This window comes from Heliangelus exortis, chromosome Z (genome assembly GCF_036169615.1).
Source record: "Heliangelus exortis chromosome Z, bHelExo1.hap1, whole genome shotgun sequence".
NCBI classification, from domain to species: domain Eukaryota; kingdom Metazoa; phylum Chordata; class Aves; order Apodiformes; family Trochilidae; genus Heliangelus; species Heliangelus exortis.
The window spans coordinates 30,305,267-30,332,893 of NC_092454.1; the positions used below are offsets into that span (position 1 = coordinate 30,305,267).

The 27,627-nt window shown below is 38.1% G+C and overlaps 1 protein-coding gene across 6 annotated transcripts; it reads right to left on the reverse strand.

The window, feature by feature from the left end:
• Nucleotides 1–1,336: 1,336 nt before the first annotated feature.
• SECISBP2 (SECIS binding protein 2) lies at nucleotides 1,337–26,104 on the reverse strand. 6 transcript variants are annotated; one of them, XM_071731422.1, is made up of 18 exons: nucleotides 25,950–26,104; nucleotides 24,751–24,896; nucleotides 22,144–22,330; nucleotides 20,399–20,528; nucleotides 19,764–19,987; nucleotides 18,572–18,659; nucleotides 15,239–15,363; nucleotides 14,494–14,649; nucleotides 12,090–12,191; nucleotides 10,910–11,029; nucleotides 9,617–9,749; nucleotides 7,231–7,400; nucleotides 5,585–5,723; nucleotides 5,038–5,167; nucleotides 4,246–4,466; nucleotides 3,363–3,517; nucleotides 2,739–2,940; nucleotides 1,337–1,921 (listed from the first exon to the last, which is right to left on the reverse strand). In XM_071731422.1, exons 1-18 carry the CDS (start codon nucleotides 25,989–25,991, stop codon nucleotides 1,812–1,814), a joined length of 2,580 nt encoding a protein of 859 aa, XP_071587523.1. In that variant the 5' UTR covers nucleotides 25,992–26,104; the 3' UTR covers nucleotides 1,337–1,811. The 6 variants fall into 6 exon arrangements, with proteins under 6 accessions (XP_071587523.1, XP_071587522.1, XP_071587520.1 ...); XM_071731421.1 differs by having other exon boundaries at nucleotides 14,494–14,652; XM_071731419.1 differs by having other exon boundaries at nucleotides 15,239–15,384.
• Between the last annotated feature and the right edge of the window lie 1,523 nt (nucleotides 26,105–27,627).

A 27,627-nucleotide genomic window follows, 5' to 3' on the forward strand; every position in this document is an offset into this window, starting at 1 on the left:
AATTGTGGCCCCTTACATTTAAATTATTTTGCTACATTCTAACAATAGGAAATAACTCCTTAAGATTTTTAGCAACCTATGTTTCCAAACAAACTTTTCATGCCTTCTTGAGTAAGATAAAACACAAAACCTGGTCAAAACCCCCTACCTGTTATTGTGAGCTTCAGTAATTGGTCCCCATTCCATGCAGTGACTAGGTTTAGCAGTTTAAGAGGTTTAAGAGGTTTAGAGATTTATCGAAGTGGCACAAGTACTATAAACTACAATTTACTTCTGGACCAAAGGTATCTGCTGGCCAAAACCATCTTTCATTGCTGGAATCTTTCAATTTCCATTAAGATTAGGAGAAACTGATATAAAAATATTATCATTCTAACTAGTTTAAGGCTGGCTTCCCTTACCAACCTTCTTCCTCAAAACTGAGATTTCCAGTATCATTAAGTGCCCACCAGATGAGTTTACTTTAAAGAATCAATATCTTGTAACTTATTTTATACCATTTACATTCTACAAAGTTCTCTGGATTTCAAAACTATTTAATGTTTTCATATCACTTCTAACTTCACATGGCAGCTACATTCCAAAGTTTTACACTACAAATACTCAATATGTGAAGCACTTACAGATACACTTCAGAGATACTGGAAGAAGCACGTGGCATCTGTATCATCCTTCAGAGCAGCTGATAAGTTACATGTGCATCCTCCAATTACTTCTTGGGCTTTACCTGTTATGTCTTCAGAATCTTAACAACAGTTTTTAAAAAGGACATTGCCACTATGGTACTTGACCACGATTATGAGCACAATTTGTTTTAAAAAAATTTATTTCCTGTAAGATATGAATTTTATTATCTGTAGGACATTTCCTGTAACATATAAATTTTTCCTACCATAGATACAAACGGAGATTTTAATCAAAACCTCTTACATACATTCACCAACACAACCCCACAAAATTGAAGGAATGAGGAGTCTGTCAGCACAGAGAACGTACAAATAGGACAGCACATTTGTTGTCCCTTCAATATCCCCTCTAACTTCAAAGCGGGACCTATGATAAACTAGCGTCAGGAGCAGCAGAAACATCATAACTGTACACATATATAAACTTTAATTTTATAAACAGACCATTTTCACTTCAAGAATTTCACATCTTGGAGGTCTCCTCTCCTTTTCAACTGCTGCATGATCTCAGAAGAACAAACTATCACACAGAGGAGAATTAACTGGGAACTTTGTCATCACAGCCTTTCTTAATTACGTTCAATAACACTGCTTGCCCAAGCAAATTAATTTCTTGCTGACTGGAAGGCAGTGACATTGACACGAGCCTCTCCACCTGAGCAGGTTTATTTATATGAGAAAAACAAAAATGAACTCACAATCAAAAATGTGCTGAAGTTCTTTAAACAAAAATTAAAAATAAAAAACAACTCCCTGCAAGCCCAACCTTCTGGCTTGTGGATACTCTTTCCAAATATAATTATCTTTCTGCAAGCTGTTTTGGTATATTCATCACTAACAAATCAATTCTAGTCCATAAAACCATTGAAATCTGCCAAACCAGTTCAAGTGGTTCTGGGATAGAACAATTTGATGTTGCCAACTGCTACTGTAATCAGCCATATACAACATAGAATGAAAAAGCATCAGCTGTTGCCTCATGTGCTCCAGTGTGTATTTTGCTTAAAAGGATCCAGAACAGCCTACTTAGATGAGGTCTTGTATTTCTTAAATTATTTTATTTTTCTACCCTCTTCTTAGGGGGTCTAAATAATAATTAGAAGCCAAATAGTATTGGATCTTGATTTACTGATGCTCTTCTGAATTCATTATCACCATGTCAGCAGCTGCACTCTTTTCCAGTTCCAATGCGTATGGGTTATACTCTTCTTCAAGTTTTCTCTTCCAGATTTTAACTAGGGAATATTCAAAGAAAAACAAAAACAAACAAACAAAAACCAAAACAAAACAAACAAAAAAACCCAACAGGTTACAATATAATACATGAGGAAAAACATAAAATAAAAATTGACACCAACTCTCTACTCCCTCCTCAAAGTAAATTCTGCAATTAATTGGTGTCTGTCTATACCATCTAACATCACATGACACATGAAAGAATACTTCAGGAGTGATGGGATCCACTGAGGTCCTTGTGTCCCACCCCCTATTCCAGCAAGGCTAACCCTGAAGGTGGATCTAACTTTAGAACAAGCCAAGACATTTTCAAAACTTTCAAAGTTTTAAGCTACCTAGTACCTGTGATAACTGCTGTTGTCTGGTGACTGTATGAACAGAGCTGGAGAAGTGTGTTTTTAGAAGTCGAAGGCCTTTACAGAACATGAACATTTTTGGATAAGAAGATGCATTTCTAACAGACTTCAATACAAAACTTAAGTACACCATAGTTAGAGATTATCCACTCCCAGAAGAAGAAATTTAGAGGGTTTTTTAACAAGAAGAAATAATAAAGAACTCCGTTAAACCTCAGTGGACAATGCAAGGAGTCCTGCCTGCCATCCGTGGATTTCAAACATGAATTTTCTCTAATCTGAGCCAATAATGACTGCAGGCTTATAAAACTAGAGGAACAGGCAGAAATCAGAGAAAACCAGAATTTCCCCCCTTACTACACCTGTAAAGTGTCAGGTGTCTTCCGTTTTAGTTAAAATGGTAGAACTAAAGAGTAATTTGCATGCAAACTGAACCAAAAACAAGTCAGTATATACTCACTATAATTTGGTACATCCTCATCAGAGTCCTTGGAAAATGTTTTACCCACTTCTGATGAATCATTTTTTCCGAAGTCGGTAGCTAAGATGGTGGACTGGGTTTCTCTTAGTCTTCCTTCAGCTTCTTCCTCTAAAGCTGTTATCATATCCTTGTAGGCCTTCCTGGCCTCTGTTGTCAGTTGTACCATTCTATGAAAATGATCCTATGGAAGTATAAAATATTAGTAGAACTTAAATCCCACAAAAAGTTTCAGTATCTCTATGAATTAACAACCCCATTTGTAGTGAAATATTCTTTACAAAAGATGAGCAGCTAAGTATGCGAAAACACACAAAAGCTATGCTATGCATAAGCATTTATAAAAACACCAATTCCCTTGAAAAAATTAAACTGGAAAGAGATACAGATGGAGAGGATGTAAGGAAGTGACAGGCAAAATACTTTTTTGAACACTGCTGAACAGCTGTAATTCTAAAATAAATTCTCCATATAAGTGATTGACCTAGGCGAAAGAGTAAGTGTGAAAAAGCAAACCAAAAAAACTTTGAAGTCAGAATATTTTTTTTTCTTTACAGGTAAAATGTAAAGTTCAACAAAAACACAAACCTAGGTATTTCAGCTTACCTGAGCACCATCATAACTAAAAATTCCCACCACACTCACAGGCACTGCCTTGTTTACACAGCGGCCCAGGGCCTTGCGATTAAGGGCAAAAACAAATGGAATATTCTGTTCACAGGCACAGTCAATAATGTTGTGTAGAGTCTCATCCAACCCACCTGGAATGGACAAAAGAATTAGCAAATAAAGAACCTATTCAAGCTGTAGGTAACTAAAGGACAGTTAAAAGATGGCAAAAAAACCCTCATGATTATGGGTCCATTTTGTTATTACAAAAGTTCTAAGGAAAAAAAATCCACAAGGGCCTCAATGGTAGTGTTAGCTCTCCATTTTTATGGAAGGAACAGATTTTTTGAAATTCTTAACTAGCAGTTTCCTTTGATTGCTTCTAGTCTGTATTTTGTTATATGTGTAGTGCAGTCTCATCTATTATTGAAAAAGTAACACAGATAAGAAATTATTTGTAAGCTAACAGAAATCAATGACAGTACTTAAGCAAATTTAAAATAATCGCTGACAACTTGTTGTCAATCTGTGGCCTAAAAAAGACTGATACAGCAGAACTTCTTGAGATGGCACAGCTGGCATCAGTAACCTTGGTCTGTTCTCTTCTTGGCTGTGCCAGTGCAATCTCAGGTGTAGCTGCATTGCTAGCTGGTAACTAAAAGACCCTAGTTACAGACTACTTTCCCCAGACAGTCTTGAGTAAGCTCACAATTCAGCTGCACAGCAGTAAACAAACTGAAGAAGGCAGGCACCTTCACATGACTGGATTTCAAAGGCTACTCAAGTAAGTTCCTCCAATAACCGCTGCCATTATACTGCGTCTGCTTTTTTCACATTTCCTTTATTGTAGGAACACGTATTTTTTAAAAAACATATTTACCCTTTGACTGAATCTTTTCACAGTTAGGAGAGATGATGACACATTTCAGTTTTTTCAGCTTCAGGTGTTTCAAAACTTCTCTAAGACCCATAACAAGCCGGCGTTTTATCTTGGCCTTCACAGGGTCCTTCTGATACAAGCGATCTTGGAAGCGAACCAGTTCTTTTAAAAGATCTGTCACACAGCTGTCAACTTCTTTACTAAGTACCTGGCTGCAATAACTGGAAAAAAAAAAATCAATTAAAACACCTAAAATGACAAATGTTTAACACAAATATGTAATATGTAGAATACAAAGTTTACATTCTATTCTGTGTCTTTGTCTTTTTTTCTGTTTCCACTGCAAATACACTTTATATACACAAAACCAAAAATTTACTTAGGATTTATTCAGCAGATGAGAATTTATATAAAGCTTTGTGACTTGTGGTGTCTGGCTTCCCTATCAAACTATGATAAAAATACATATACAGATGTATAATAAAACTATATAAATGTATTTTATACCAATATACCTGTACATATACTTTTCTACTGAAGCATTTTTCTGAGGGCATTTATTTTGACTTCTGATCTTTCTGCTCCTTCAAGAAACATATTTTGAAATGAGAATTACAACAGTATAGGGGCTATTTCTCACATGTGTCAGCTGAAAGAAAAACTGGAAAAAAATTTAGAACCTTCAGTCTAAACTCCAATTAGTCTTGCAGAGAATGCAATTGAAGCATTTTACTTGAAAATTGCCATATTGGTGGCACTGTGAAAAAACAGACCAATACAATCAATACTTACTCTCTAAAATTCCTACTATGGATTTTTGGAAGATTGGGGGTTAGCTGCTTGGAAATCATGGAACCTTCTGCAAATTCCCTTTTCCCTGTGTCCTCCGGAAACCCTTCAGCAACTTGTGTTACAGGAGCAGCTATCATATAATTAAAGACATTTCATTAAACAACAAACCAAAAAGTATTGTGAAGAGAATAACATGGCAAGTATCTCTTAAAAGAGTTACTGCTTCAGCATTACAACAGGCTGTGGCAGTGGGTGAAGAGGTGATATACTTTTTTTCTCATGTCTCAGGTTTATTACTCTAACTCTTTTTAAACAGATGGCAGAAAGATGCAAGGATTCTCACTAGCACATATAACAAACCCAATAAGGATAAAAGTGTGGAAGAGTAATCAAAATTCCAATCATTCAACTATATTGAGTATCAGCTCTGGAACACTTTAAACTTGAGATAAGCCCAAGATACGTATCATTAAATCCTGAAATTACAGTTTTCATTTGGCACTATTTGGTCCATCTACATCCTCTGTTATGTCCCCTTTAAAGATACCTGCTTGACTGTCCTGTAGAAGCGTTCCATCTTCAGTAGTATTTTTTGCAGACTGACAAATATTATCTTCATCTTTTGGTACTGCTGTCTGTTCTAAGAGGTGTTGCTGCTTTCGTTGTTCTCTTTCTTTCAGAATAATCTATATATTTATAGATAAAAACCCCAAATAAATTACATGTCACCTAGATGACAAAGCAGTTTAGCTTACCAAGTGTATGTATACAGATCACTGATAAAGTTTGTCACTATCATTCAAAGTTTACAAATTTTTTTTTTTAATTTGCACATAAGGAAGAAATGTATTTCCTAAATCTACATAGAGAAGGATCTTTTCCTTTATCACCAGTATCTAGGTGGACAAAATAATTAATAGGGATCAACTACAAGGGCAGAACTAGAAGTTAATGTGACAAATTGCTTCAATGCAGAGGTGAAAGTATCTCCCTTTTTATATTTCTTCTTCAGACTATCAATTTGCAGCAATTCAGCCAACACTCAAGTACATATATTTATTTGTGCGCAGTTACTCTTCACTTACATGACCTTGTTAAAAACCCTGAGTCACTCTAATAGATCACTGTCTCTGAATTTGCTGATTGAAATAAAACAGAAGGTTATGACAGAATAGCTAAGTCATGATACATGGAAAAAAGAAAAGTAGTACATATGCTGGATCCAAATATGCTACCATACGTGAAATCAGTAATCAGTTTCCTGAACTGATTTCCCATTCCTTCTCTGCTTTCACAGCTTTTAAGAAGCAGTTATTGTGTATCTGACCACTATAGCTCAACAAAATTAGTAATGAATTAACACCACTGAATATAACTCCTAAAGTAAATTTCTCCATCTGCATTTGTCAAAAATGAGCAATGAACAAAAAGAAGCACTCTGCCATACTAAGACCATAAATATTACACAGACAAAGCAGTCTCTTCTCAAACTTTCCGTATAAAATATATGCCATGACAATAGAACAGCCTGAAAACACAGTAATTAGTATCACCTCCCAGATATATAATGCTATACATTATTTATATAGTATATGAATATAAATATATTGTTCTCAGATTCAGTTATGCAGTACAGAATGACAAATACAGACTTTACTAACTCTGTAAGAATTCTTACAGACCAAAAAGTGACCTCTTGATGGACTGCTTATCTCCATAACAGGAAGCAAGGAGAGCAAAGAGGGAAGACTCAAAAGATACTGCCAAGCATATCTAACACCAGTTGCTGTAGGATCAGGAGAAGTTCTGGCTTGGAAGAGCACAGAAACATTAAATACTACCTGTGTTTGATCCATTCTCCCCAGTCCTGTAAATAAGCACATCTAGTCCAAACCAAGTAAGACTTCTGACATACCAATTATGTGGGAACACTTTTGTAGTGGGACTTCTTCAGCTATCAAGTGATTTAACTGAGAGAATATGTTCTGGGGAAAATTTTATACTCTATTTATTGAGACTATTCTTTTCCCAGACTCTGGCCTCCCCTTTTTTGACCAATGAAAGCTAAAACTGAATTTAGACAAGTGCATGCTGAGATGCAGATCTTCACACCAGATGTTTTAATAGAGTCACAGAGTAATACTGAAGTTGCATTAGCCTATATTGTACTATTTGAGGTAAAAATAAGAGGACCTTTTTAAGAGCTGTTGGTCTCTTTGCTTTAGGGACTTCCCTCTGTTTTCCTTTCTTTACCAAAGGAGCACTGGAATCCAACGGGTTATGAGGCATCTTTCCTTGGTTTAACCGGTGACTTTTTGTGGCTGCAGCAGGTTCTTTAGAAAGCAACGGGATGGCACCACCAACTGAGATTAAAAAAAAACAAACAACAAATCAATCTTCACCAGGTAACTAGAACAAATACCTCAACTAGAATCCAATACAAGGTTAATGACTTCATTAGAACTAGTACATATATATATATATATATATATATATATATATATATATAAAGTTTACATGGTGTTGCTATTAAGAATATCTACATGCAATCCTAAAAAAACACTGCTGTCCAAGCTACCTTCACCACCATGCCATAACAGCTTGGTAAACCTTCAAGAATCTTTCATGGTAATGAATGGCACTTCCTCCTCCAAAGAAGCAGTACTGCCTTAAGATAAACACTGTGTTGCAGTATTACAGATTTTAGATTTAAGTTCTGTAAATAATTTGGAGCACTTGCTCCTACCATTTTTTACATGGTAATGGTGTTGGATGAAGTTAATTTGCATCTGGGTAAAGAGTAATGCAAAGCTACAGCTCACTCTCTTATGCTTAACCAGCACAGCTCTCAGGAGACATCTACTCCCATTTTTCCAGAGAGTTTAGACCATAAAGAGTTCAAATGGCTGGCAAAGTCAATGAAACCAGTTCTTCCAAACCATGACATGACATCCTAAAAACTACTCTCCTTTTGAAATCACTATCATTACTAATTGCTGCATCATGAAGGTACTTGGTCAAACTTCAGTCACCTGCAACATAAACCAGGTTACAATGAAGAGGATGACATAAGTCACCAGTGGAATGAGCCTGACACCTCTGCACCTTTGGCAACCTCTCTCCCCTAAAAAAAAAACCCCAAAGCTTCTGCCAGCTTGTCTTAAGCCATCTTCATTTATTGGTTGAAGCTGGATTTTAAACAATACATAAGTATACATGTATTTTATTTATAAGAATATATATTTTATATACATATCCATATCATATATATATGTATTATAATATATAAGTATATATATTGCAGACACATGATATTTCCTTCACTGTGTACATCACCTCTTCATTTCAGATTCAGTGTTCTCATGTTCCTGAAGTTGTGGGCTTTAACTGTGTGTCATTTTGCACAGTTGAAGCATTTCCCAAATGTAATATAAATTAAACTAATTACTGTGTTACTGTGCTGTTCCATCCACACATCGTTTGTAGTTGTAAATGGTATGAAATAACTGTCTGAAGTCACACTCCTTGTCCACTGTATTTATTTTCTGGTTGCAAAGGTCAGCACAATGCCACTTCAAAATGTAACTAAAGTTACATTTTGGTACACACCAATTTCATGGGTGCACTAAATGTTAGAAAAAGTATAAAGCTGAGGTAACACCTGCATTATATTTCCCAGATATGAGCATCACACATCAATTTCTCTTCTGAAGCAGATTCAGAAGGAAATTCAATACTAGAAAACAGGTATTGTCACCCATAGCTTTGTACACCATCATCTATTAGCCAGTCCACACACTATACGATTTTATAGAAACAAAACTGGTTATTAGCTCTTCTGCAAGACTGAGCTGAGTGACTCAAATGAAAAACAGACATCAATTGTAGAAAAACAATTTAAAAAAAGCATTTACAAGTTCTCATCAATGCTTAAGTCTCATCAATGCTTAAGAAACTCAGCTATCATATCATCACTGTGAGATTAATTCTTTTGATTAACTGCCTTTTTGAAATAATTAAAAAAAAATTTACTGAAGTAAGGAGAGAAATTTTATTGTACTTTTTAAATCACAGCAAACATAATTCTCCTTTTGCAAAATATACTGCATTAACATAGCCAAGCACAAATTTTGGTCCACAATGGAAAAAAGACAGCTATTTGTTTCTGGCTCACCATGGGAACCTAGAACTTCATTAGCAGCAATTATCATACAATTACCAGGCATGGCAGAAGTCATCCACTGGTTTAGGCTGACTGACTCTCATAAACTCACAGCAAAAGTCTCTACAAACATTAGAATTTTCATCAAAGCTAAACGTCAATCACTCATATAAGGTACTCCTTAACAATTCATGGTCATGAAGTTTTTTCTTTCCTGAAGTGTTCCTCCAAACAATTCAGACTGCCATACTTCTATGTTTTTTCAAAAGAACCTTCATATTCTCTTGTATCTTGCAAACTGTGCTACTGCCTACATATTCGGACATGGTTACAGATCAGAAAACAGGATATACATAATGTTGGTATACTTAAAAACAAATCAAGTTGAAAGAAAGGAAATTTCGTTGTAACCAGTACCTGAAAACACCACAGGTTTAGAAGACTGTTTTGACTTCTCTGTTTGCTGCTTCTGCTCCAAAACTGCAAGCATGCCACCCAAATCCAATTGCACAGGGATTTGACTCTTCTTACCACTGTTCCTGGGTGTTTCCTGAACAAGTTCAGTCAGTACCAATGAGTAATGCTCTCAATGACAGAATGTAAAGACTGCATTTTGTATGGTGTGCAATACACACATCTTCATCCACAATGATTTTTAATTCATTCAGTGGAAGTATTTTGGCCTTTAAACAGACATCAGCTTTATTTTAGAAAATAAAAAAATTCAGAAAACAGTTCAAATAACTTCTGAATAGCTATGAGAATACAGCATAAATGTACAAAGTCTTCAGTAAAAAGGTGCTTTATGTGAGGCTCCTACTTTGGTCACACTGCCACCTATCTTTGAAAAAAAGGCTTACCAGAATTAAAAGTTTTGTTTAAGGAAGAGAAAACTACTCTGTGACTCTTACAGAGTATGTGACTGCAATACAAATATATCATTATCTTTAATGTCTCATTAAAAAAGGAGGTTAACATCTTTAAGCAGCATCCCAACATATGCAGTAATCTCTGTCTGCTTTGAAGTGAAGGCAAAAGCAATGTCCCACAATTCATGATTCAAAATATAAAAATATTACAAATTAATAGTCCAGCAAAGTCTACAAAGGAACAATCTACAGTGGCAGAACATGCTACAGAACACAGATTTTTGTATTTCCAGAAGTCTTATCCTGGAACTTCTGTTACAGTAAGGTTAATGAATGTCACCTGCTCCTTCTGAGCTTGGGATCTCATCTTGCATCAGAGCTATCCCAGAACCCACTCACCAACACTCAACCACTTACTAACCTTATTTTTGCTCTGTATGTCTTCTTCTTGCCCCAGGCAAAGTGGATCTCCTATCCTCCTTGTCTTAATCTAGCAGAACCACTTTTAAGAGGTTCCCAACTCCTTAAGGCAATCAGCTGGGATTGGGTTTGTGCCATTATCAAATAAGACAGGTGCAAAAGATAAATGGCATCTGAAACTTGCAGACATTCATGAATAGCTACTGTTTTCCCCTAAATACTTTATCACAAACTGAGGGCTAACAACTACTACCACCGAGTGCTTCCATTCAAGAGGATCTTGTCACTTTTCTCCAAGTATGAATGTCAAAGTACAAATATGATTGCAGATGAGCTTCAACTTGCTCTTACGTTTAAAAATGTGCTAATTTCCTTTGCCATTTTGAGTTGCAAACTTAGTTTCAAATGTGAATTCATTTACCTGCATTTTCCTTCTCTCTAATACAGAAGACGAAGTTTGCTTCCTTGACATTCCATCCACCTTGGGAGTTCCATCCAGTTTGGGAGACCGACTATCCCAAGGCTCTTCAGGGAGATGGATCTTTGAAATTCAGAGACAAAAGGTTACAAAGATTAAGAGAAAATATTTTAAAATATAGGGAAAAAGGTAAAGTGAAGATGATCTTAAATTAAAGTGGAACACAGTGAGATTGAATGTACTTTCAGCAACTCTGTGAATGACACAAAGCTGAGTAGTACAGTTTATATGTTTTCAGAAAAGGATGCAATCAAGAGTAACCTGGACAAGCTTGAGGACTGGGCCTATGCATTCAACAAACCCAAATGCAAGGTCTTGCATCTGGGCTGGGGCAATCCCCAACATTAATACAAACTGGAGGACGAATCGATTGAGAACAGCCCTGTTGAGAGGGACTTGGGGGTACTATTTGCAGGTGCTGGTAGACTAGAAAGTGGACGTGAGCCAGAAATGTGCACTCACAGCTCAGAAAGGCAACTGTATCCTGGGCTGCATAAAAAGAAGCGTGGTCGAAAGGCCAAGGGAGGTGACTTTGCCCTTCTACTCTGCTCTGGTGAGACCCCACCTGTATCCAGCTGTGATTTATGTCTGGGATTCATTCCCATAATGAATTTGCAAATTAATCTTTAGGATTCATTTCGCTTATGATAAGAAAAAAATAATTAAAAAGCTTGAAATTTTAACTGAAATTAGACTCAAATTCTTACCCTTGCACAGCCTGAGAACAAAGTGTTACACTGTTTACAGAAAAAAAAGTAAAGGCAGATGTTGGAAGAGTTGTAGTATTATTCTTATCAACTGCAAAATTAAACCAGAACACTGCCTGTGGTAAATAAACTATATAAACAGAGATCACCTCAACTAATTTCAAGTGTCCACAACAGAGCTGTCTTTATTAGAATGAGTAGATCAGAGTCATGTGGCATGTATTTCCTTTGGAATGGTAAGAATCTACTGAATACAATGAGTAGCTTTTCACTGTCCAGAGAATACCTAAGGGGACTGTAATGGGCAGAGCCCATCAGAAGCACTCACATTTTGTCAAGAGAATTGCATCTTTAGTCTTATTTAAAACCTGTAGTGTATTTTCTTAATATTCACATAATGACATAAGATTACTTACTTCAGACTGCTTTCTGACAGCAGGAGTAAATGCTAATTTCTGAGATCCTAGTCTGTTTCTCCTGTCAGAAGCAGCTGCCAGATCAGGAAACTCCTCAGCATCCTAAACAAATAAACCAGAAGGTGATGATTTTGTAAAATTGCATATTCTTAAAACTGAGTTTTCCTACATTCAATATTATTTTCTCCCGGCTTATCAAATATTCACTGTCACTTGTTTCACTGTACAAAAGTTGAACCTCTAGACCAGGCTGCTCAAGGCCCCATCCAAACTGGGGCCTGAACACTTCCAGGGAGGGGGCACCAACAACTTTCTTGGGCAGCCTGTTCCAGCATCTCACCATCCTCACAGGAAAGAATTTTTTCCTAATATCTAACACAAATCTCCTCTTCAGTCTTTTGTATCACAATAACTGCTTCATGGCTCTGATTATTTTTTGACCTTTTTGTCCATCCTTCTAGTTCAGGAAGTAGTAGAAACAAAAGAAAACAAAATCCATGTTATACTTACATTGGACGTGTCTTGGATTTATGTACTGTCATAATCAATTTTATTTTCTATTTTCCTAATAATTATCATCACTGTTTGCATGTTTGACCAGTAGTACCAGCACTGACCTGATTATCAATAGCAACTTCAATCTTTTTCACCTCAGGAAAAATAACTAGTTCAGTGGCTATCACTGTGTATGGAAAACCAGGATGACTTTTCCTCAGATATATTATGCTCATTAAGACTGTCTATAACAGTGAGTTTTATCAAACTAGTAAGCAACCCAATATGCTGCTCCAGTGAGCTGCTGCACATTGCAAAACCTTAAATATCCTGAGTGCCCAGAAGTTATGTGTGTATGATCCTTTCATGTCTTCTATTTCATAGAATCATAAAATGGCTAGGATTGGAAAGGACCTTAAAGATCATCTAGTTCCAATCACCCTCCACTAGATGTCTCTTTCCACTATGATACTCTGTTTCAAGAACATCATACACACACCTCACCCTTTCTTGGAACTGATGACCATACAGGCCACTTGCCGCTAACCGTGAGGATCTGAAAGATGTCCCCCACAACAGATGCTCCATCCACACACCTGATTTCAGTGCAATGTATGTATCCTGTTCCATGATGCTATCCATTTTTTTTCCATTTTGGTCTTCAACAGTCCCATTACCTTCCTACTATATTCCATTACTCCTGTCATTCTCTTACTCTGGAGAAGGTTAGTAATTCATAGGACAGACACTGCACTGTAACATACAGTAAAACTGAGGACGTTCTCATGAGACAAAGAACTTGCAAATATTTGATTCCACCCCTGGTTCCCTAACAGACCTCTGTAAACAGTCATTTACGGTACTGTTTCAGAACAATGAGTCATGCACTGAAAAGAACATGTAGCCAATGGTTCTGCTCCATGTTAAAATGTAGAGAACAGAATCCAACCAGGAAAGCTTCTTTATGCTGTCATTTCCCAGACCGACCATTATGTACACTGTATCAAATGTGTTGGTCAGCTTGTGTGTGTTGTGCTGTACAATGTTACACTTTCAATGCATCACCTCCTGTATGAAGACAGGCTGAGAGAGTTGGGCTTGCTCAGCCTGGAAAACAGAAAGGCTCTAGGGAGATCTTCCAGCCCCTGAAGGGGGTCCATAGGAAAGCTGAGAAGAGACTTTTACAAGTGCATGTAGCAACAGGCCATGAAGTAATGGCTTTGAACTGGAACAAGGTAGATTAAAATTAAACATTAGGAGGAAATTCTTCATTATACAGGCAGTAAGACACAGGAACAGGATGCCCATGGAAGCTTTAGATGGCTCATGACTGAAACTGCTCAAGGCCAGACTGCATAGAGCTTTGAGCAACCTGATCCAGTGTGAGGTGTCTCTGCCCGTTCACAAGTAGTGGAATTAGATAATCTTTAAAGTCCCTTCCAACCCAAACCATTCTATGATTCAAGAATGTAATCAGTGACAAATGTGTTCCATAGAAACTGCTTACAGATGTGAGATGGGCAGAACTGTCACACCAGTACCACATTCTTTAAAATTGTGGCACACTAATGTACCCAGTATCTTCCTAGTGCACTTTGCTTTCTTTAAGAGTTACTACAGAATATTTTTAATTCAGGAAATTTTACTTCTAATGTTATCATTAACAAACAGACTCAGATTCACCACTCCAAATTTGTTCTAAAATCTCTTCAGCACTCCTTCCTCCTCACTGAATACATGGTAAGTCAAACCCAGTAATTTCTCAGACATATTTCAACTGAAATGGACTGAACCAATATCCTATTCACACAGGAATTGAACTTAAATTTGTACAAACTGTGTTAATTTCTGCTCTTCTGATAAGCTTACAACACTTCAAAGAACAACAATGAAAACCTCTTCACTGTACCTCAATCCTTGGTGGTTCCTGTGTTGCAGTAGCTTCACTTTGAGGTTTCTCCACATCAGTGGGCGAATTTAGTTTTTTCTTCTTTTTTTTCTTTTTTTTCTTCTTTTCTGACTCTTCTTCAAGCTCCGTTTCACTAGCATCATTTTTTATTTCCGACTGCTAGAAAAAATCAGGAGGCATGATCATTAGAAACTGATTTATTTCAATACCACCTACCCTAAGAAATGCATTTGTACACGTAAAATTAATCTTAATCAATCCATTCATCCATTAATCAATTCAATCATCCACATGGTAGAATATTAAATGGACAAGGAAAACTCAGGATCTCTTAGAAATTCAAAGATACTGCAAAAGTTCTTAAATTGAAGCACACTGCACGATCATATCAGGACTACAGAGAGTTCAATATCAACCCAAATAATTCAAGATGTTCCATGTTGCATGTCTCATTATGAGGGCCAGGAATTTGAAAAAAGTTGAGCTTTAGAATTATGCATTCAAATCAGCTACTTGGAGGTTCATGTTGCTGCAGTAGCACTCTCCTTTTGACAGAGTTATTCTTTTCCACCACAAGAGGAAAAAAATCTAATAAGGACAAAGTATCTTTATATTATTTCTTTACAGCTACAATAAAAGGGGACACTGTACAGAGGCTCAGAAAAAAAATAATTCAGAGTCTTACAGAAAAAGATATCATCACACAGTGACAGAAATTTGTTCATAGCAGACAATTCTCTTGTACCTTTGTTTGACTATCCTGCTTCCCTCTACCTCTGGGAAGACCTTCAGATGATGGTGATGACACAACTTTCTTTGGGGGCTGTGTAAGTACCATGGCCCAAGGCACCTGCTGCTGAGAAGAGCCACCTGCAGATGGTCCAGGATATGCTATTGGGAAAAAAAAGATATACAAAGTTGTCTCAAAAATATGTATCAAATATTCAAAAGGATCAGTAATAAATTAATCAAGGACTAGTAAATATGCAGAGCCACATTCCTTCTGAGGAAGAACTGGAATAAAGCACATGCATCTAACTTCTCCAGAAACCTCCCTAGTGTTGTAGCTACTCCATATTTTGTCCAACACTATATACACATATTTATCCCTATCAAATTTTAATTGGAAATCTGTGTCATACTAACTAGATGCAAATAATTCCACACTTATTTTCTGAGCTATTTTTCTTTAAAATAATGAACTTATACTACATTTATATACAAAATTCCCTAAATACTTATCTCACTCACTCATGCAGCTTTCACATACAAAACCACATACATACTTTCTAAAAACCTTCCAGTTTTACAGACATATATACTGGTTGAAAGACTTCCCAATGTGCTTCAGTGTAGATGAATTTTACACACTACCACTCTGAAATATCAATGTTTTGAAAGAACTCACAATTAATTTTGTAAATACACCTATCATACAGCAAATACAAAACAAATACATTTTTTTAAGAATGAGAAACTTTCACTGAACAAATAAAGATCATAACGGATTTACAGGTTTTGCTAGCAAGTAGAGACTACAGGAGTGGACTCTGTGAAAAGATGGACACTACGTGCCCCAGCCAGCTCCAAAGCAGACTCACTGCCACACATAGCTGAGGCCACCAGTGATGATGGTGTTGCCTATATGATAACATATTTAAGGAAGCATAAAAAACAGTGTTCAGGAGCTGTTAGAGGGAGAGGTAAGAAAAATTGTGATAGAAACAACTCTGTAGACATCAAAATCAGTGAAGAAGGAAGGGGATAAGGTGCTTTGTGTTCTGAAGCAAAGATTCCCCTGCAGCCCTTGAAGAAGAACATGGTAGAGCAGGCTCTCCATCTGCATAGGAAGGGAGATGAGCTGTTACAATTTGACTGCAATACCCTGTGCCACTCGGGGCAGGAAGGAGGTAGAATGAATGAATGTGAATGAAGTAGTGAAGATGAGAGGGCAGGGGAGACAGTGTTTTTTAATTGTGCCTTTGTTTCTCATCATCCTACCCTATTTTTAATTGTCAACAAGTTAATCTTATCCAAGCCTTGACCACTTTGCCTGTGATGAGTAACAGGTGAGCAAACTCCCTTGTCATATCTGGATGCACAAGCTTATTTCTGCTCTGACTTCAGTGCTCCAGATAAGGTCAGTGCTATTGCAAACAGGAAAAAGGGTAGCTCACTTTTTCAGAGATTGTTGCCTTTGAGCTTTAAGTGCCATGGTTTAACTCTGGGCCAGCAATTAACAGAATGATAGATGCTCTCCATTAATCCCCTCTCTAATAAAGAAAGGAGAGAGAATAAGGAAGAGAGACTTACAGGTTGGAAACTAAACTACACAGCTTTAATGGAACAATAATGATAAAAAAGAAAAACTATTAACTGTACAAATATTCAGAAAAACAATATCACGTTCTTCCCTCTTTTCCCCCCATAATTCTCACATCAACACCAAGGCTGCAGGGCAGCCCTGGGGAAGTCCAAGCTGGACTCCTGGAGTCAGCAGCAGTCGGGAGCTGGAGGCAGGAACACACAGATTCAACCTGGCACAGATCAGGACCACAGGCAGACGAACAGATGGAATTGTCCCAGGATGCTGAAGCAAACAGGGACAGGCAAAGAAGGGCTGAAGGAAAGGGAGAAGGGGCTTGACCCTCATGGTTCCTCCAATTTATACTGAGTATGACACATATAGGATGGTCAATTTGGTGTGTTTACTCTATTTGGTCTGTCAACTCTATTTGGTCAATTTTGGTCTGTTTTGTCTGCTCCTCCCCGAAGAAGCCTTGCCCGAAGAGTAATCCCTTTACCCCTTTTCTCTTTCCAGAGCACAAGATGTTTCTCAGAACTGAGCAGCGTCCTTGGCTCTCCATAACATTCTCTAGCTATCTATAAACATCAAGTGTTATCAGTCCTAGAAGCAGGCACTGACTGAGAAACTTGCTGTTAATTTCAGCAAGTACAAGAGATCTAGCTGAAAGCAATACTACATCATAGAAAACTCTCTCTATCCTGGCTGAAACCAGGACAATCCTCCTGTCCTGCTTCAGAGCTGAAGTGAAAGAGCATTTCCACCACCTGCTAAGGTCAACCCACCACAAACTGCTACTTTGTTTTAGAAGATTGGAACCAAGGGTAAAGTTCGGAGAAAAAACATTAGCAGGTGACTTCAAAATTTCTGTAATAGCTTTATCTTTAGACGACCCTTCAAGGCACTTCAGCAGGCTAACCTGTGCTTTCTGAATCCTTACTGAAGCGAATAGGAGCATAAGGACCAAACTGTCCAGGCTGGTTAATGTCTGTTTATACAAGACACTATACAAAGAACATATAAAAAGAACACTTAGGCACTTAGACAATCCAATGCACAAGGCATTTGATGCCTCCAAGACAAGAGTCCTGCTGAATAGAACCTTTTTTCACACAATTCTGGATTTAAGTATTTTGGTTATGTTTAAATACCTATACTTCTTGAAACTAGCCACTTGATAGCTCATTAAAAAAAAAAAAAAAAAGTTCTTGTATGCCCCAGAGCCATGCAACAGGAGATAAACCAAACAAAAAAAGGGATATTCAGCATCAGTTCTCCACCTCTATTAACAGACTTGACAGAAATAACATGCTGCAGAATTTTTAGGTACATACTAGAATCTATACTGCCAGCTATTTAAAACAAATCTGCTTATCAAGAATGAACAAGTACTTCTCTTCCATTTTTCTTGAAAAAAATCTGAAGATTACTCAGACTTCCAATAATCAATATGTATTACTTTCTCCCCCTTTAAAGAACATAGGAGGCAAGTATGGCAGGAGTTGCCTTTATGCATCAAGGAAACAACTGATCAGGAAGAAAAAACATTTTTGATCTGGGGATTAAATTTATTAGCAAGAATAAGCTATGAGTGAAACTGATAGAACATTTTTTTCCATTTCTTTTCTTTTGTATTGAGTTTGCTGTTTGATTCCTTCTTACTTTAAATATCAGCAGCCTCTCAGAACACTTAAGTGTTCCAAATTGATAACATGCAAGCTGTTAAAATAGGCAAATAGTAAAAAGCAAATAATGTGTATCTGAAACACTTACCTCTAGCATCAAATGAAGAACGAATTAGGCTGGGTGCTGTTACATCCAAAGTTTTAGATGAAGCTTTGATTTCCAAAGAAGTATCTTTCTGTAAAACAGTCAAGTATCATAAAAGTACTCCAAATTTAATAATACTCCAAATTACTAATCTAAACAGAGTTAGACATAAAAAAACCCAAAAATTAAAATATCAACTGGTGCACAGATTAAGGTGAAGGTAATTTTCTAGTCTAATTTTTGTTCCTCTTGTTGTTGTTCTTAGAGGAACCATCACTTCAACCCTATAGCACTACAAAACACAAGCGGATGGGTCTCTAGTGCTATACATGCAGGACAATGGTTTTTGTTTTTTACATTTTACAAAAGCATTCGAGCAATGATTCTAAGAATGAATAAAATGTTAATGTTCCAAGTCCATCATCAAGCCCAAGCTAGTAATGAAAAAAACCAAACAAGATAAAGTAACAGCAGAAAGGACTTTTTTCCAACACAGGCTGTGTTCCACTGAGAGGCACTGGAAATATTATGCTGTTTGGAACCTTCAAAATTATTTCTCTTCAATCACTGCTGAAAACTGATTCAATACATGTGACATACTGCTGAATACGTTAATGCTGTATTTACCAGCAAAGAAGGAACAACAGAAATCAAGAAGAAGAAAAAAGTTAAATGTTTATGTTCTAACAGTATCTTTCCTCCTCCTGAAATTCAGGTTCTTATTTTTATCCTTAAGAACAAAGCAATTAAGTAAATACTACAGCCATTTTTTATTTAAAAAAAAATTTAAATTTGTTAAAAATATCTGTTAGTTGACTGCTCACCTATTATTTCTAGGCAGGAGAGAAAATAAAAGCTGTTAGGAAACCTCAGAAATATACATACTATGTACAGTAAGTTCAAAGTCTAGACCACAGCAGCACCCACCTAAATTCTAACAGTACTTGGCTTTCCCCTACCTACAGGCAGCACAAACAAGGAAAGAACAGTGAGAAAGGGTAAAAGACAGCAGGCACTGACAACACCATCTACAAAAAGAAGCATCAAACTTCTAGCTATGAAACTCCTTGCTTTCAAGGTACTTACATAGGTCTTAATCTACCATACTAAATGCAAAATACTTGCATTTAGAAATGCCTGAGCTTTAAACAAGTTTTATTTTTATGACTTCTGGAACATGAAAGCATTAGCTAACCTCTGAGTTCAACAAAAGAGACATCTGTGGATGGCTAAGGCACGTAATGTTACTTTCTGCTGAACATAGTTGTCCACTTTTATGTTGTATATTCAGTATTTCACTGCTTTCCAAACTCTGTGACTTGTGGAAATCCAGAATGGTAGCTTCTAATGCAGGTACAGGAAGAGACTGTGGTTTTGGAGTTTGAGTTGATTTCTTGTTTGTAGTTTTATTGAACCTGTCTGAATAAAGCATATAAAGTCTAAAAATTTTTTACGTGCTAACAATAATTTCTAGGTATGATTTATAGCACAGTACTTGACATAACTACAGGAATCATCAGAAAAACTATTGCTATTCATAGCTCAAGAACAACCAAGCTATTATAAGTAAAGTGTATGTACAACATTGACTCAACAAGCAACTGTAAATTCAGATTCTTGCTTAGCAATTTTTTCTATTAGTTTACATATTTGTTTAATCAGTGATAAAATGTTAACAAATCACTATCCCTTGTCAAAAAGTCACAATTAAAGAAATACTGTTCCCTAATTATTCCAGATTCAAACACATAGTAACAAACTGCAGTCTATAACACACTCAACCATTCTACATTTAGTTGACAACTTGGTAATCAAACAACACATTTGTACCTGGCTTCAGAGAATCTCTACTGCACGTGAAGGTCTGGAATGAAGTCTTGTTCACAATTCTGACAGAGGTGTCATCTCCATCATGCCTGTTCTTGCCTAATTTCTTCTCACCCTCTTTCGATCTCCTCTGCTGCAAGTATTTTTGACATATTTAGTTGATTCTAATTGAACTTTCTAAAGTCATCAAGTTTGCCTTGAGCTACAGTTAACTACCTCTGCATCTGGAGCTTAACCTTAAAGTTGATACAACAGTTATTATACCATAACTACAGATAAACAATAAACCCAGGAACAGCTAGTTAGAAAACTGTTATTTATCTACCTTTCTACATTTGTCAACTGTGTTATTCCTAACACATATTATAACCCAAACAAGAGGGATAATACGATAAGATTCTATGCAACTGTACTTTTAGTATCATCAATCAGAGTATTTTGAACACTGCAAAATCACAGAACCATAGAATGGGCAGGGATCTCAAAGATCATCTAGACCCAACTACCACTGGATCAGGTTGCTCAAGCCCCACCCAGCCTGGCAGTAAATTGTCCAGTCTCTTTTTCTGAAACTGAATTTCTTCTACAGCAGGGCTCAGACCTTATAAGTATTCCAACCTTCTGACTCAACTATGTATTATGGCCAAAACTAGGCAAGATTGATGTCACAACATCAAGAGCATTTGAAGCAGACAAACTAGTTAGAGAAGATAAACCTGTGTGATACCAGTAAAGGAAACATGTTTATCGATAAGGTTCTGAGAGCCTTGCAGTTCTTACATCACCTGTGCTAAAACTGTGCTAATCATCTCTCCGTTCAGCTTTTTATATTTTTCTCTCAGCAAGAAAGCCACTACTTCTAGGTCTCTAGCCTTTTATCTTGTATGTTTAGTAACGCATGATTGGGACCTAATCTTACAACTTTCTCTATAGAGAGAGGCTTGGCCATAGTGAAATTACCAGGCCTCTGCCTAGTGAGTATGGCACACCACAAGGATGGCTGGAGAACAGATTGGAACCTGCTGGAAACTGGAACAGCCTTACAAAGCCAAGAGACCTATAATCACAGAGGGGAACAGGTCAACAATACATGTGATTTTTCCCTCGATTACTATATTTGAGGAGTTTGTATATTTTTTGTTTAAAAACAGTACCCAAGTATCAGGATATTTATCCCCAAACAAACAAAAAATGACGGAAGGTCTGTTTTTACTTTTGATTGAAAGAGACCATTTCTAATATGAAACCTTCCTTCCCCCTGCACACCAACACAGGTTTCTCTTGTCCTATGGATTGCTTTCTACCTGCAGAAGGTCTTGCAAATCCTTCAACAGGTATGGTCTCATCACTTACGAGCCACATAGCTGGTTATGGCCAACAGGTCTCTCTTAACTCAGGTTTATGGAAGCTGCCACTACACTCAGAAAAATCTCTTCCCTACTACCCCAAGTGCTAGTGAACAACAGAAGGCAGTTCACAAACCACTGGTCCTTTGTTTTTGTCTCCCCAGCTGCTTCTTTCTTAGGAAAAGAATTAAATTCCCCTCATATTCCAAAAATATTGCATCAAAAATGGTATTCCATGAACTCTTCTGAAATCTCAAGTTGTGCACATTACTAACACGCTCTTTAAATGCCATTCTACAAGAACAGAGGCTGATCATTCACCTTCAAAAATGAACCAAACATTTGGAAGTACTGAATCAAGATAACAATTTTTATTTTTTAAAAGAACGTGCATTTGCTCACCTTTGAAAGATTCTTACTTTCTTGTCTGATTGGATACATTCGCTCAGCAGATTCACTGACTATTCCTGAACCAGTGTACCTTGAGTTGTTAGAACAGCATTGTGAGCCAGGTACTGTATATACATTTGAAACATCAGGTGAGTAAGAGCAGCTGGAGTATTCACAGAAGGCAGGATCTCCCAAAACGCTGTGTGATGGACATTGAGAAAGAGAGTGGAAGTCATCCTGGGGCAAACTTCAGCATACACTTGCTACCTGGATAAACATACTCCCTTGATGAAGAAATTGTTTAACAAGAAAACTGTATTTTAAAAGAAAAGTATTGTGTTACAAATTATGTTTACTCACTGGTATAGACCACTTTAAAAAAAAAAAAAAAAACAAAACCCTTTCAGCGAACCACGCTGCTTAGCAAATATTTTAAAACAAAGATACATGTTTACAAGTTTCAAAGCCAATCTGCTGTGCAATTACACCCCCCATTTCTGTTTAAGATTATCAAGATTCTTCATACTTATTTTCAGTAGGCTTTTTCTTGTGAAACAAACTGAAAGCACAGTATAACTACATCACCTATATTACATACGTGAGTGCAAAATACAAAAATTACAGAGTAAAATGTCATAACATGCCAAAACAATAAAGTAAGAGTACTCTGCATGTAATATATATAAAGTACCATTTTAAGGGGCTTAAGACATGTGTGAAATACAATATATAATCAGAAGATAATCATTAACTGACCTTCATTTAACCATCACAGGTTATGGAGATACAACATGTCTGGGACATGTCTTTTTGCCCCAAATGTATACTCAAAGTTCCCTTCCATTTTCCTCCTACACTTGGTAAAGAAACTTTATACTGAGATCCAAGTTTGACTTGGGGAAAAAAGAAATTTCTCAGCTTAAGAAAGTTACACATAGTTTTTAAAGCTGTTCACCATGAAGTGGCCAACCTCTGTATCTTGGGTTCGTAATGAAAAACAGTGATTTTCACATCAGAACAAGACTTTCACACACATTTCTTACTCCCTGTTGCAATTGTGATAGACTTTAAACAAAACAATACTTAAAATAATAGTTTACATACAGAGAATAAATAAGAATAAAAAAAATTATGACTCAGTTGCAATAAGGCAATACATCAGAATACTGCTGCTATCTGTTGGTGCTTTTATAAATGCTTACTAGTTTAATTATAATGCTATGTTTTTTCTAATGCAGAGGTCAGGCCATACTCACCTCAATGTTAAATTTCTATTTAGCAGATAGATCAAAGTGGGCTGAAAATACTAAGATCTCCCTCAGGGTAAAATGAAGGCTTATAATGAATGCGTTCATAAAGGCTTTAGCTATATTTGCAAGGATGCACCAATGACTTCACAGGAACTGCAAAATTAATCCAATGCTTAAGTGCTCTGAGAAGCTACCAGTGAACTATGTAAACCACAAGATTATTATTACAGTACTTCATTACTTCCTATCCTATTATGTAGATTTTTTTCTAGCTTGCTCTGGGATTAAAAACAATTTTGTAAGTCTACCACAATCACTTTTTTTCAGCCCTGTCCTGGTTTCATCTGGGATAGGGTTGATCCTATTCTAGTTCTTACTAGCTAGAACAGTATTGGGGTTTGGGTTTAGTAAAGTATTCAGTGTGAGAAAAATATTGATAGTAGGCTTTAGCTGTTGGATGGAAACTTTTCAACTTTTCATGCTATGCTAATACACAGGTGAACAAGAAGCTGGGAACACAGCCACCGGATACAAATTGGCCCAGTCTACAGAAGATGGCTGGCCAGTAAGTTTGTCTTCTGGGATTGTGGTTTTGGAATTTCTCTCCTCCAGGATTGCTAGCCAGGGAGAGACTGGGCATTGGTCAGCAGGCAGTAAGCAGATGCACTGTGCATCACTTGGTAGTGTATTTTGTTATTGTTATTATGTTTTATTTAAATCATTAAATTATTTTTATCTTAACTCACAAGTCTCTTTACCTTCCCAATTCTCAACCCCACTCCCTGGAGAGACTGGAGAGAGTGAAGGAGCAGATGCATGGTATTTAGCTGCCTGCTGGGTTAAAATCACAAGGCGGCCTTATTAGAGAAAAAATTTCTAGAAACCCATAACATTCTTAAGAAAACAACTTTCTGATGAGAAACAGAATGTGGAAAAAAGATCCAGGAGGAGCACCACATATCATTTAAATGTTTTACAACATAAGAACACATCTTGAATGCCCCTTTTCTTCGTTTTGTTTGACTGTATTTAACCCAGCCTTGCCGTAACACAACCATTCTTTGACCCATGGTCTAGATTCAAGTTCTTCTAAAGAACAAACTAGTCATATCAACTATAAACAAACTATCAACAAATAAATCTTCCTTAATGCTCTGTAACAAAGCAGGTCCTTGGAAGGAAGGAATTCAGTACCAGATATATGCCCAAAGAACATAAATGCAAAAACCCTAAATCATGAGGACAATGCATAAGCATTTCTACAGTTAGAGCATGATTTTAACAGAGCACCAACTTTGTAAGAATGTTCATGTCCAAACCAGGAAGCTTAGAATCCCCCAAGAAACAAAATTCAGAAAAATATACATACTTATCCACAGATGGTTCACGAACAAACGGGTAGCAGGTAGTTAAGTACCTAGGAAAGACACACGCTGCCGAGGGTTCTGACCGTGCCATAGTTACCGCCGCATGTTTTGGGACAAACGGTTTGACCTCTGCTGACAACTTGATGCCCTGAGAAACAAAACAGGTTTTGGCTACATGCATTTGGAGATTAATGCTTTCAGGGAAAAATGCTCACCCTTGTGAGCTTAATTGTCTTAAGAAAGTGTTACTTTGCTATCCCCTGACAGAACAGTCAAAACAAAAGAGCTCACCAAAAAGAAACGGTGGAAGGGGGAGAAAGAAAATCAAGCAATTCTAACAGAAATGTAACTGCTCTGTAGTTTTTTTCACGTAGTAACCACATTTATCACAAAATACACAGATCAGTTAAGGAAGGGAGAGAGGCTTGCTTATACAAGATGCAGTATATGCTATTATACAAATGCTTACTTTGGATTTGAGTATTATTCAAATAAGCTAAAGGTCATAGCATCTATGAGCACTAGCATGAAATCCAGTTCTGGAAGTAGGTAACAATAATGTCTTTGTGTACCCCTGTATTTTAAGGTAATCTGTCTTAAATCAATACTCAAGCATATAGCCTTCTCATTTCTGGCTCAACACATCTATTAAAATCGATTTCCTATTTATTCTGTCACTAACTTTAGGGACCACCGAGCCTGACCATATGCAATGAAACGCTGTTGTTACTGACGAGAACTTCTGCACCCATCTTTAGAGCGACAGGGATGTCTGCCCACCTGTCCGGCAGCAGGCTCTACACTCTAAGTGGAGGGTTTCGTACTTAGGGTCACAGGAATGGAGCGGTGCCCCCCCCCCTCCCCTAGGGTGACGGGCACCCTCTCGCTATTTACCTGCTCGAGCTCCCCCTGCCCTTCCAGGACTCGCCTCCGCTGTCCTGAACCAAAGGTTTACCCAAGGCCCCGGTGGCGGTCCGTGGACAGGCAGAGCGCACGGCCGGATGGAGCCGCACGCAGCCTCCTCTGCTGCCGCCAGCTCAGTCGCTGGGTGAGAGAAAGGCAGCAGCCGGCGGGCCGAGGTGGGCCGCCCCCGCCTCCCACGCCGGGCTGAGGACCCGGCTGGCTGACGGTGGCTCCGCGCCCCCGTTACGCAACAGGCCAGAAGGAGCTGGGGACCCCGAGGAGCTGCCCCTACCCTTACCTCAACGCCTTGGCCCGAGCCCGGCCGCCCCTCCGCGGACATTACCTGGGCGGGCCGCAGACCCTGAGCTCCTTCTTCCCTTTCAGCCCGAGGTCTGCGCAGCGGCGCGCCGCGATGACGCCACCGCGACAGAAGGGGGGCGGTCACGGTGCCGCTGATCCCGCCCCCGCGGCCCGGGTAAGCGGCGGAACCATGGCCCAAGGACGGGCCGGGCCCCCAGAGCAACCACGGCGCTTGCCGAGCTACGGGGAACCGGCGAGCTCGGCCAGCGTGTGCCCCTGCCCAGCAGCTGGGGAACAGGTAGAGGCAGCGTAGGGGGCTCGATCCTGTCCGAGGCACGTGCAGCTGAAATCAGTGCTCCCCAGTCCCTTTTCCTGGGGCCAGAGGGAGACACAGGGGAAAATAATTTCAGGACCATCACTGGCAGTGGGACATCAAAGAGACCATCATGGACTCTGGTGCTAAAGCCCTCGAGAAAAGTACAGCATAAGCACCAGTCAACAAGGTTCTTACTGCTGGTTCTTCCAATTAAGGTGCGCACAGGACTCTGTAGTCTTGCTCTTCAGCACCGAGAGGCTATTACACACCGTTTGACCACCAGGGACAGGGGCACTTAGGAGGAAAAACCAGAGGGTTGTTTTCCTCACTAAACTTGGCATGTTACTTACCTTTGTCCCTTGTAGCAACCTTAATGCCATGCACACATTCCACAGGAGAGCGTGCACTTACCAGTTAAGTGCAGATGTTCCCACTTTTACTGGCCTTCAGAATCCCACACAGATGTAACACTAGCTTGGATTTTAAATGAAAGATACCACCAGCAGTACTATGTGGTTATTTGAACACCAAATAACACTGAATCAACTCTTTAAAATCCGATTTTACGGATACATGTATGGGGTCCCAAGATGCCAGTCATCAATTTGATAAAATTTGTAACTTTGAGAGTTACTCCATGCAGGAGCAAACCTTCATTGGCACACACAGACAGCACACTAAAAAAGGACTAATCACTCACTGTATTAGCCCTGACCTTTTACATGGTAAAGACATAGAATTCATACTGTCCTAAAGCCAGCAGCTGCTTTTGCCAGATGAAAAGCACCATTTACTTTGGCAGTGTCTAAACCACTACTGCCTATGAGTACAAACTAACTTCCCAGAATAAAACAGGACACAAAACCGAAAGTACAGATTAAAACACACACAAACACACAAAAACGCCCACAAAGTTTATGGCAAATGGCTAAACTGGCACTACTATAAATAAATCAAGCACTTAACACCTTTTGAAAATTTTTTATCAAGTCGTCATTGAATATCCTGAGTTGGAAGGGACCTACAAGAACCAAGTTCAACTCCTGACTTCACAAAAGGAAATCTCAAAGTTAAACTGTATCCCCAGGACTGCTCATTATGCTTGGGGCCATGATCACTTCCCAGGGAGCCTGTTCCAGTGCTTGATCACCCTCTCAGTGAACATTTTTTACCTATCCAATCTGAACTTCCCCTGATATAGTATGAAGTTTTTCCCTTCCATCCTGTCACACACACCTAATGTTGGTTGGATGTAGAAGCAGGACGACCAGTAGTCATTGCAGAACAATTCAGCTCATCAAAACCTACATCAGAGACATAATTTTAGCATGCCAGAAGCCAGAGTATTACCCACCACTGA